This window comes from Palaemon carinicauda, chromosome 27 (genome assembly GCF_036898095.1).
Source record: "Palaemon carinicauda isolate YSFRI2023 chromosome 27, ASM3689809v2, whole genome shotgun sequence".
NCBI classification, from domain to species: Eukaryota; Metazoa; Arthropoda; class Malacostraca; order Decapoda; family Palaemonidae; genus Palaemon; species Palaemon carinicauda.
Window position 1 is genome coordinate 88,706,804 of NC_090751.1, and position 13,287 is coordinate 88,720,090.

Genomic DNA, 13,287 nt, shown 5'->3' on the forward strand with positions numbered 1-13,287 from the left:
GGAGGAGAAGGAGTAGTCATACCCCGGACCCTGGTGTGAGAGAGATTCATGGGCGTAAGTGTGCATATCTATCTAAATATTTAACCGTTATTTTTGACGGGCCATGTACACTAGTATATGTATATGTATATCATTTATCATAATTTCCAAAATAAATACGCTAAATGAGCAAATTTTCCTTTTTAGATTCTGGTACTTTTCAAAATTAGGCTATTGTCAAATAATACAAATTTATTTTCTTAATGTATTATCATGCATGTATTGTGTGTTCATGTGGTATAGAAATTTTCCATTACTAAAATTGTATCTAAAATCATTCTTTTAAAACCGTGGTTGTATCCTATTACTGTAATGAGAATGAGGAATGCAAAATGTATTAATTAGAGTGGACAATATTTGCATGTAAAAACCTATATGGGTGAATATTACGAGGTGATTATATAATGTATATATATATATATATATTTATATATATATATATATATATATACACAATATATATATATATATATATATATATTTATACATATGTATATATATCATACATACATATATATATATATATATACATATATACATATATATATATATATATACATATATATATATATATATATACATATATATATATATATATGTGTGTGTGTGTGTGTGTGTCTACAGGATCTTATATTCGTTTAATATTCTCTCTCCTTTACTTCCTGTGTTAGTCTATAATCTCTCTCTCTCTCTCTCTCTCTCTCTCTCTCTCTCTCTCTCTATCTCTCTCTCATACACACACACACATTGGTCGGATCTTCTTAGATCGTTTTCAAACATAGTAATTTTCTCTCCTTTCTCTGAAAGCTGTACCTTCAAAAGCAAAAGGTTCCTTTCGAGCGATTCCTTGCTAAACGAAAGGTTTTAGCCTTTGCAGCCAATGAAATTGTAATTGTAGTACTTTTTGCAAAATCAAATTGCATAAATAATTCTGGATATTATTACTGGATCCCCTGGAATGTTTTATTCTACCTGTTTGGCAAAACTTGAAAGCTTGGCAAAAACAAGACTTCCACAACACAGAGAAGCCTTTCTTAAACAAACTTTCTATTATAAAGTATATTTATCTGGGCGTAAGAGCGAACACAAAGCTGTATGTGCAAACACACACACACACATTCTATCTCTCTCTCTCTCTCTCTCTCTCTCTCTCTCTCTCTCTCTCTCTCTCTCTCTCTATATATATATATATATATATATACACATATAAATATATATAAATATATATATATATTATATATATAAAGAGAGAGAGAGAGAGAGAGAGAGAGAGAGAGAGAGAGAGACCAAAACACAATAAAATATATCAAAGAAAAAATACTAAAACCGAGAAAGCCAGACTCCTAAATTGACAGTGACATCTCTGGATTATCAAATAAAAGAAAAGTTTTCCAGCTTCTTGAGTAAAACTTTCTTTGAAATAAACTTTGTCACATCTTTTACTTGCGGGGCGAGTATTCCAAAACTTTATTGCTATCTGCTGCTCAGCAGGATACGTTTTTTAATACTAATATACACAAACTCATGGCCACACATATACACAGCTATATACATACTATATATTCATATATGCGTGAATATTTGTCTTTGTATCTATATATACATGTATATAACACACATATCATATATATATATATATATATAATACATATATATATATATATATATATATATGCAAATAATAGGTTAAGTACACATTGCTTTATGAGCCGACATATTTTTTTTTTTTTTTTTTTGTATTTAGATTTCTATAAGAATGATCACACGAATATTGAGGGACTTTTCTTATCATAATGAACGGATATATATATATATATATATATATATGTCATATATATATATATATATATATATACTGTATATGAGTGCCCACGCCAATATATGTTCAAATAAGCATTCTTATTCACACTCACAGCGAGGTATTTTTTCAATACATTATTAACAACGATGCTCTCTCTAGCTTTCTCTCTATCTATCTATCTATCTATCTATCTATCTATATATCTATCTATCACAGACATGCAATAAAAAAAGAAGAGAGATTCCAGGAACTCATCTGTTTGAATCTATCTTCCACCTTCCCTGTAGGAGATGTATATTGAGAGGAGCCCTTGAGGCTCCAGGCCCCTTCCTCAATCCCCTGTGGTTCCTTCCATCGATTTTGGGGATATCTGGGAGGATGGGCCCGTCCCCAGACATTAGTGAGGAGACACAGTGATCGCAACAGACGTTAATGTTTGGAGATTTACGTTTCTCTGAGTCTCTTCTTTAGGTTTTCTTATTTTGGTTAATTTTACCTTCCTCTTACTTTTTTCTTGATATTTAATTATTATTTTTTCTTTTACTTTTTCTTCTTTTTCTGTAATTTGTATCTTAATCTATTTATTGGATTTTCTTGTAAATATTATCTTCCCTTTCTATTCATTTACATTAGGAAACCTTTGTGCAATAGGCCAAATGCTCTACCTTAATCTGTGTGCCTTGGTGCAACAAAACAAAGGCTCCATGGTAACTTTAGCATAAAAGGGCAAAGGTTTATATTAACCTTGGTGATAAAGCCCAATGGCTAATAAGTAACTTTAGTGCAATAAAACAAAGCCTCCTAACAAACATTGGAAGAAAAGGGCAAAGGTTTCTAAATAACCTTGTGACAACAGGACAAATGCTTTAACAGAAGTTTGGTGAAACTAACCAAAGGTTATTACGTAATCTCGGTGCATGATAACAAAAGCGTCAAAGTCTCTTTGGTAAAACGGAAAATAAAGACTCGTTGGTATCCTTAGTTTGAGAAGACAAGGGTTCCTAGGTAACTCTGGAATTATGCGACAAAAGTTCAATACGTGTAACCTTTCCGTTCTTACGACACCTTTATATCTGAGGAAAACTATCTCCATCCCCTTGTCCGGAAACTTTGATTATAATCTTGTTATTCCTCAGGAGAGGAAACTAATTGGTAGAGAATCTATATCACCGCAAATGAGATTGACTCAAGGATAAGTTCGCTGGCTTCAGAGTAAGGAAGGAGAAAGATGGAAGGAGTCATTTCCATGGGGCAATATTATGAAACAGTAAAGCTACTCGTTTGATTAACGAACTTTGGCTAAAGTAGGGTTTACACAATACTTGGATAAGATACCACAGAGAGAATGCAAAAAGTATAGTCGGTGTATATGCTAGGGGAACCCAAACGCACTATGGAAAAAGGGAACATGGTAATTCACACAGAAGTAGAATACACACACATTTTATATATATATATATATATATATATATACATATATATTTTATAAATCTATCTATCTATCTATCTATAAATATGTATGAGTGTGTGAGTTATAGCAACATTACAGAGAGAGAGAGAGAGAGAGAGAGAGAGAGAGAGAGAGAGAGAGACCGTCGCCTAAACAAGAAAACAATAAAATAAGACCCACATCTATGAACAGAGTCCAGCACTCACAGAAATACCTCCGGAACAAAAAGGGTCACAAAGTATCAGAAAGCATAATCTTTCTTATTATATATCACAAGCACCAATGTCCAATTGGCATCATACTCAGTCCCTAACCTCATTCTCATGCAAAAGAGTAGCTTTTAGAACCCCCTTCCACAACCTTCAACCTCTTTACTGGACTCAACTCTTGCCATAGCCTCTGTACCATGGTCTTCCACTGTCTTGGGTTAGACTTCTCTTGCTTGAGGGTACACTCAGGCACACTATTCTGTTTTATTTCTCTTCCTCTTGTTTTATTAAAGTTTTTATAGTTTATATAGGAAATATTTATTTCAAGGTTGTTACTGTTCTTTTGATATTTCAATTTCCCTTGTGTCCTTTCCTCACTAGGCTATTTTCCCAGTTGGATCCCTTGAGCTTATAGCATCCTGCTTTACAACAAGGGTTGTAGCTTAGTAAATAATAATAATAATAATAATAATAATAATAATAATAATAATAATAATAATAATAATAATAATAATAATAATAACCTCAAAATTCATCTCCGACACATAAATAAATTGTCATTAACCCCAATCTATTATAACAAACCCCAATCTATTATAACAAAGACAATTTTAATTCCACGAGCACTCCTCAGAACACTCTTTGAAAGAGCCCCATACCACCCTTCTCAAACCCCTTCTCAAAACCCTTCTCAAACCCCTTCTTAATAACCTTCTCAATAACCCTTCGCAAAAAAAAAAAAAATCACAATTTTTCACTGGCTACATATATCTATCTTCTTTTTCTTTTTACTGAAGCCGCTTACAAAAGGTCTTCCATATTCCATCCACTCCGAAAAGAAAACATTGGTCTTTTTCGCTCTAATAATTAAAAAAACAATCTGTCTTCTGTCTCATGGTGATCGGTTTTTTCGCTTGAGCAAGCAACCAGCTTCCTTAGAACTTGTTGACTTTCGTTTCGAGGCGCTACGACAACGGGGCTATAATAAGAAGAGGAAGAACAAGCTTATTCTTTTGGTGTTTCTAGTCTTTTATGAAATTATTCATTGAATGATTATTAAAAGGAATCATTTTAAAACATTTTTTGGTATTTTTTGAAGGTTGCTATGAGATGGAATTCAAGTAACATTTTCAAACTTTTTTTCATTTTTTTGAAATTTCCTGACCTTGTTTGAAGTTTCGGTAGCAGGTGCAACCGCTGTATTTGCATCTTGGACTGTTGGTATACTTCTTGCAGTGGCTTCTGGCTTTCGTATACAGATGCTTCCATGCCCAGTCTACCAGAAGGGAAACCGACATGGTTGGAAAACTCCACGGCCAAAGCAATGAAAATTTCAGTTACTTTGGCAGGTCAGAAAAATCTGCAGTTGATCGACTCTGTCAGCTGGTTGGTCGAAAACTGGGCGATATGCTAAGTCATCGTCACGCAGGCTGGGCTGAGAATGTGACTTTCAAACGCATACATTGGAAGTCTACAAAATCACTCATCCTGACTTTTGTTAGTTGAGTATCATAGCCACGTGACTATAAAGTTTTATATATATATATATATATATATATACATATACATATATATACATATATATATACATATACATATATATACATATATATATATATATATATATATAGAAAGAATAGTGATGGGAATGATAATAGGAGACAGAAAAAGAGCAACTTGGATACGAGAGCAAACTAAAGTAGAGGATATTCTAACAACATGAAAGAAAAAGAAATGGACAGGGACAGGACATATAATGAGAATGACAGATAATAGATGGAAATTATAAAAAAAAAAAATGGGTTCTTAGAGATTGCAAAAGAAGCAGGGGAAGGAAAAGAAGACGATGAATTGATGATCTAAGAACATTTGCCGATATAAACTGGCATAGAAAGGACATAAACTGAAGCGAGTGGAAGGACATGTCTGAGGCCTTTTTTCTGCAATAGACTGGCAACGATAGATGATGATTTATCAATTGCCTTGTTTTCGACACCTATGATTTTAGTGCGCGAGTACCCATTGCTTACTGTAGTGATTATACAAGTTTATATATCAACAAAAATGGTACTAATGAATTTCATTTAAATATAAAAGCATTTTAACATCCAAACGGAAAAAAATGCACTGCTGTAATTTTTGGCAGAAATAAATGTTTATCAAAGTTTCATTTGAAACCAGCCCTACTTTAAGACTTTTCTAACATCCAAATGAATCAATCTTTTCAGTTTTACGAGCTCTCTCTCTCTCTCTCTCTCTCTCTCTCTCTCTCTCTCTCTCTCTCTCTCTCTCTCCTTTTAAGACTTCTCTCATTCTCCTTTGTATAGCCTGACTTGCCTTAGATCTTCTCCTAATCCCGAAATCCAATGGGTTTTCTTTCCTCTGAAAAGAGAGACCATCAAAGGCACCAAGACCCTTTGGAGCAATTCTTTGCTAAACCGTCTTTCTTGACTCGTATAGGAAACGCTGCCTCTTTCAGTTCTCGTCTCACCAAGAGATTACTTTATATAAACTATTATGTCCTTCGTCTACAAATAGCCCCTGTAACCCCGAAACCACTTAGGCACACAAGGGGTGCTACAGAGAAGAACACACGCAAGGCACTTTCGCATTCCTTTTTATCTTCCAGAACAAGTAGTCCAAAAGGCTTCAAGCTCACCTACACAGTATGTTATTCTCCCGGAAACTGCACGCAATTATGTACCTAATCGATATATATTCCCTTCCTTTCAAATACTTGTGTCACGCCATCTATCTAACATTTCCGAGGCTTCAGTTTGACCTCGCTTCCTGTCACTTCTCAATAATAAAATTTTCAATACTCAGATCTTCACCGTTTACCCATGCTAACCTTTCTATTTTGGCTTTTTTTTTTTTGGCAAATTTTATTCTATCGACCCCTTCCGGAGTATGAGAATTACAAAATTACACAAATATATATATTTCACACAAAAACTACAAAAAGAAGAGACCAATAGATTACAACTATATTTATGTACACATATATTTAGCAAGTACATAATTAAAGCATAAAAGGTATTCTGACAAAGGAAAGTACGTACATTGAAAAATAATACCAGAATAATGAAAATCCTAAAAAGTATTAAATCTAAAATAAAGACATTAAAAGGTTAACAAACTTTGAAAGTCTTTTCAGTTCTCTAGCACTACTTGTATTGAGGAGAAGACTAAATTTAAAAGTGGTAGGTCTTCTACAATAGTAGGGCTTTAGCTATCTCTCTCTTATTTCTCTAATCACAGGACAAACTAAAACATAATGGTATTCATCCCCTACTTGAATGCCGTTGCATAGTGTGCAAGGGTGCTGATTCTCCTGCCTAGAATATCTTTCAGTTGCTACAGGAAGTTTGTGGGTACCACACCTATATTTACTAAGAGCAATTCTTTCTGGTATATCTAAATTTATAATATACTTTTCTTGGCCAAATTCTGTCTTAAAAAGTTTATAATTACTACACAATATATTTCTCTCTACTTCTGCATGCCACTGTTGTCTCTATATCTTTGAGTTTCATTTCTAGGCTTTTTATTATCCACGTGTGATTGAAATTTTCTGGATGCTCCCATATATTTGACATACCACATGAATCAAGGATAGTTTTAATTTTATGGATCCAACTAGACTTATACTCATTCGACTCGTAAATAATTCTAAGAAAACGATAATAAACATTTGACAATTTAGACGCCTTTGATTTTACAATTCTCAACCAAAATCCAATCATCCGTTTGCAAATAGATATTTCAATTTTGAATCTGCCAAGATCCCCATATACCATGCAGTTTGCTGTTCGCTTGTTCACACAGAGCTGATTTTTCATGAACTTGTAAAATGTTTCAACATGATCTAGTTTGTGGTAACCCCATATTTCACAACCGTAAGTCAAAATTGGTACAACTAGAGCAATGAATAGATCACAGTTGATATCAATGGGTAATTTAAGTTTTTTACATTTAATTAACATACTAAATAATGCTATACGTGCTTGAATGACTTGTTTCTTAATAGCTTTATCCATTTTACCATTATAATTGAACGTAGAACCAAGGTAAATATAATCATCTACAATTTCGATGCTCTCCTCACCATATTTAAAATTCGGGACATTTCTAACTTTTCCTTTAGAAAATACAACTACTTTAGTTTTTGAAACATTAATTTGAAGTTTCCAAGTATCACAATATTCTTTTACTTTCTTTAAGGCGTTTTGTAATTCCTTTGGGGATTCAGCCATTACAATAGTATCATCAGCATAAAGTAAAACATAAATACATCAATACTACTTAACTTTTCATTTATTTCCCTTGAACACATATCCATCCCATTATACCCCCCGCTAAGAAAAGACTCGAAATCATTTAGGTAGATGGCAAAAAGTAATGGGGAAAGATTCTCACCTTGTCTTACACCCATGTTACATTCGAAAAAGTTAGAAATTGTGATTCTGCTTTACACATGATTCTGCATTATTATACATATTATATATGACAGCTATAATATTACCATTAATACCATGTGAGATTACTTTTCCCCACAAGGACGACCTATCAACCAAATCGAATGCTTTTCTGTAATCAACGAACAAACAGTATATTCTATTTTTTCGATGGAGATAGAAATTAACAAGTGAATGCAATACAAAAATATGATCTAGAGTACTATATCCCTCCCTGAAACCAGCCTGCTCCTAACCCAGTTGACCAGTGCTAACATCTCTGTTTCCAACATGTTTCACCATATCAATTCTTCTTACATGAACTATACAAAGCCTATAGTTCATTTTAACAGCTTCCATTTTTTCTTTTCTTTTTCATTTTGAGTGGTATTAAAGATTTAAAATCTTAAGAATAAGTAATGTGTGGCAGAGGCAAGAAACGCCAATCTTCTAAAAAAACGACCACATACACATAAGACTTCTACCCAAACCAGCATTTCCACCCAATCTAGGACCAGAGAGGGCTAGGCAAAGGCTGCTGATAACTCATCAGGTATATTTATACGCTCCACTAAAAGCCTTATCCCTAGCTCACAGTGATGGTGAGGTTATGAACACTAAACTTCCATAAGGGCAAGTTAGATCAACAAACACTTCATACAATCTCATCTTGGTTTATATTTTAGGTGTAAATCAAGTCTCTTACTTATATTTCGCGCATAATCTTCTACCATTCATACTAACAGTCATCAAAAACTCTTTTCAATTTATTAACATTATCTTACTGAGTTTATATCTGAGCTTAACTTCCTCTTATTGCAGACACTTTGAAGCTATCTAACCAGCTTCTGCAATTTCTCTCCACTTTCAAGTCAGCATAGTATCATCTGCAAACATTCACCACTCCACTATCTGTTAAGGATTCATTTTCTTATCCCACTTCTTAGGTCTTACATCCACTGTTCTTTTTGAACAGTTATGATACATAAAACCAGTCACTTTCCTGTCTATACACAGACAGACAGACACACACACATTATATATATATATATATATATATATATCATATATGCAGTGAATATCTTTGGCTTCCAATACAAATTATATTTTTTATGGCTTCATATCGCATTAAATGACCAGCACTCCTTAGAAAAACGTTGGTTAATATAAATTTTTATACTTGGTATGCTTTGCGCTGAAAACGATTAAAAAAATCTATTGCATACTTCTAAAACATTCAAAAAAAAAAAAAAAAAAAAAAAAAAAAAAAAAAAAAAAAAAGGTTTTGAGTTTTCAATGACGGATAATAGAATCGTAGCATAACTAAACTCTACTAAATTAATAAAATATAGATGCGAAAATATTAGTAGTACCTACTGCACGATATAGAACTCCACCCACTTTCCAATTTATTAAAGAATTTGTAAATGATTATGATTCTGAAATATAGTTTTGTGATTTTATTTCACATATACCATACAAATCCAATATAGGATAATTTCGATGTTCTTTTGCATGGAAAGAATGTTGTTGAGGGATTACGTACGCCAGCATGTGGGTATTTACAGTACAATTCTAACTGGTCTCAAATCCATTCACTTAAATGAGGCCATAACCGCACCGTTTATCTTGACAACGATCCTAAATTTTACTTTGTAACGAAAGTGCTTTTGATTTGTGTGATAACTAACGATTTTTTTTTTTAGATTAAAGCCACAACTTAAAAATTTGGAAATATCGCGCTTTAATTGAATCCACAAGACAAAAATTAAAAGAATAATAAACATAGGATGGAAACCATTTGAAAAATAAAATGGGATTATGAAAAGTAGAATGCCGCTTCCTCTAAAAAGAAAAGTATTTAATGATATGGTCCTACCAGTATTAACTTATGCATCAGAAACTTGGAGCTCTAACAAAGCCATGAAACAAAAGCTAGTTACAACTAAAAGAGCTATGGAAAGAATAATGTGAATAACATTGAGACAGAAATGGACAACCGTGGATACGAGAGGAAACTAAATTAGAAGATATTCTAACATCATGTAAGAAACGGATTTTGGCAGGGCATATAATGAGAATGACAGATAATGGATGGACATTAAGAATACCAGAATGGGTCCCGAGAGATTGCAACAGAAGCAGGGGAAGGGAAAAAAGACGATGGAATTACGAACAAAAATAGTTTCATGGCGTGCACTGGCACAGAAAGACCATAAACAGACGCAACTAGGACATATCTGAGGACTATTTTGCAGTGGACTAGTAACAATTGATGATGATTATAAATAAATATATATATATATATATATATATACTGTATATATATGCATATATATATATATATATATACTGTATATATATGCATATATATATATATATATATATGTATGTTCATATATATATATATACCTATCTATCTATCTATCTATCTATCTATCTATCTATCTATCTATATATATATATATATATATATATGTACAGTATATATTAATATACAGTATATATAAATATATATATAAATATATATACACATATATATAAATATATATGTGTATATATACATATATAATATATATATATATATATATATATATATTTATAAAGATTTGCTCTATAACAGCAGCCAGTAGTATCTCCTTCATGTGTGTATGTGTATACACAAATACACATATATATGTATATATATATATATATATATATATAAATTTGGTCTATAACAGCAGCCAGTAGTATTTCCTTCATATATATATATATATATATATATGCAGACATAAACACATATATGTGTATATTCATATATATATATATATATATATATATGTATACATGAATATATACGAGTGCATGTATGCTCGTCTGTCAACACATAAGATAAGGAAATCTATATGTGAGCGTTGAATCTTTTCAACCAGGTTACAATCATCCAACATAAACTCTTTACATCCACGAATAAACTTCATAATTATAAAAATGCATCTGGCTCAAAATAAAATAGCCTTTCCCCTCGCACGTAAATCTCTTAATAAAAGGTTCCGAGAACTGCAATCTGTTAGGCAAATGGAAACATCTCTTACGTAAAAGAGAGAGAGAGAGAGAGAGAGAGAGAGAGAGAGAGAGAGAGAGAGAATTCAAAACTTTTGCAACCTGTTGCTCGCGAGAGAGACTTTCTTATTCGGGATCTTGTTATTCGCTTTTGTTTGTTTGTCGATTTGCTTCTCTTTAAAGAAAGGCTTTCTATACATATACATACATTCATCCACCATACACACACCTGTATGTATGTATGTACAGTATATGTATATATGTATGCCAAGCACGAAAAAAAAGTGAAAAAGACTTGATTATTAGTTCGCTGATATACCCAATAATGCAGAAGTACTAATTCTAATTAAGTCTTTTAACTTTACTTTACGTGATAATGATATATATCTTATGCTCATCGAGATTTTTACACAAAGATACACACTCATATACATACGCAAACACACACGCAAACACACACACACACACACACACACATATATATATATATATATATATATACTGAGATTACCAAACAATTTTTCTTCTCTTAAGGAGTTAACTACTGCACTGTAATTGTTCAGTGGCCACCTTCCTCTTGGTAAGAGTAGAAAAGACTCTTTAGCTATGGTAAGCAGCTCTTCTAGGAGGACACTCCAAAATCAAACCATTGTTCTCTGATCTTGGATAGTGCCATAGCCTCTGTACCGTGGTCTTCCGCTGTATTGGATTTGTGTTCTCTTGCTTGAGGGTGACACTCATGCTCACTATTTTGTCTTATTCCTCTTCCTCTTGTTTTGTTAAAGTTTTTGTAGTTTATTTAGTAGATATGTATTTTAACTTTGCTACTGTGCATAAAATACTTTATTTTTTCCTTGTTACCTTTCCTCACAGGGCCATTTTCCCTGTTGGAGCCCCCTGGGATTATAGCATCCTGTTTTTCCAACTAGGTTTATAGCTTAGCAAGTAATAATAATAATAACAATAATAACAATGATAATATAGATATACATATACATATATAAATAAATAAACACACACACACACATATATATATATATATATATATATGTGTGTGTGTGTACTGTATGTGCACATGTGTGTACTGTATGTGCACATATGTGTGTACCATCTTTTAGCAAACAAAAAAACTTACACCAAATTCCCCTGCTGTCATCTGTCTTGGTTCTCCTCAGCAGAAGATATTTACCGAGACAAGCACTCGAGGCTTAGCGCCACTTCCTTTATCCCTGGTGGTTCCTTCTATCGATTTTAGAGATTCTTTTGAGGATAGGATTGTCTCCCCACCCCCCCCCTCTCTCTCTCTCTCTCTCTCTCCTCTCTCTCTCTCTCTCTCTCTCTTCCATCCCGAGGATCGGGGAGGGGGGGGGGTATTATTGTGAATTACATTTCCTATTGATCTCTATCAATTCGATCTTCGTCTTATTTCGGTTTGCTTTGCCTCAATTTCTTTCATACGTTTTCTCTTAATCCATTTCTAACTTGATTTCGTCATCTCTTATTGTTTATCTTTACAATCTCCACTTGTTGTTTTTTTTTTCATTTTCAAATAACTCGTCTTTCTTATTTCAACCTGTATTTTCCTGGTCTTTCTCCTATTCCATCTTTAGGCTTTGGTTTATCTGTATATTGATTTTCTGTTTTTCATTCCTCCATCCCTCTTTTCCTCCAATAAAGTTATTATTCAGGATTTCATCATTATTGTTTTTTCTGTTGAAACTCTTTTTCATTATTTTGTAGCTGCATTATATCTCATTACGAATTTCTTCTTATTTATATTTTTATTTCAACTGCTTTTTTAATTTTTTCGTTTCCTAATCTTATTTGTTAACATTTTCCTCGTTTTCATTTTATTCATTATTACTCATCTTTACTATGAATTTTATATTGCAATTAAATTATCTTTAGAAGGAGTATTAACATCTTTAAACATACTTAGGTACAAAGGTCTTAGTGCTACTACGATTAATAAACTATTATCAGCAATAGATGAAAAATAGTGGTATATATTGTTTAAAATGTTACTGCTAATGCTATTACTTCCAGTGCATTCTCTCTCTCTCTCTCTCTCTCTCTCTCTCTCTCTCTCTCTCATGTCAAAAATCCATATTACAGGAATTACCATTAATTATTTCAATACTCTCTCTCTCTCTCTCTCTCTCTCTCTCTCTCTTTAATTATTTCAATACTCACTCTCTCTCTCTCTCTCTCTCTCTCTCGGCCAAAAATCCATATAACAAGATTTATCAATAATCATATCAATACTCTCTCTCTCTCTCTCTCTCT

General features: G+C 32.7%; 1 protein-coding gene and 1 long non-coding RNA gene across 2 annotated transcripts in view; both read right to left on the reverse strand.

The window, feature by feature from the left end:
• LOC137621237 (uncharacterized) overlaps positions 1-13,287 on the reverse strand; it is an 807,497-nt gene that overhangs the window by 326,303 nt on the left and 467,907 nt on the right. The gene's annotated exons all lie outside the window — the stretch shown is intronic.
• Positions 9,320-13,287, reverse strand: part of LOC137620449 (Na(+)/citrate cotransporter-like) — a 135,951-nt gene continuing 131,983 nt past the window's right edge. Inside the window, exon 8 of the mRNA XM_068350608.1 lies at positions 9,320-9,395. Within this exon, the coding sequence (XP_068206709.1) occupies positions 9,320-9,395 (76 nt within the window). The remainder of the gene's footprint in view (positions 9,396-13,287) is intronic.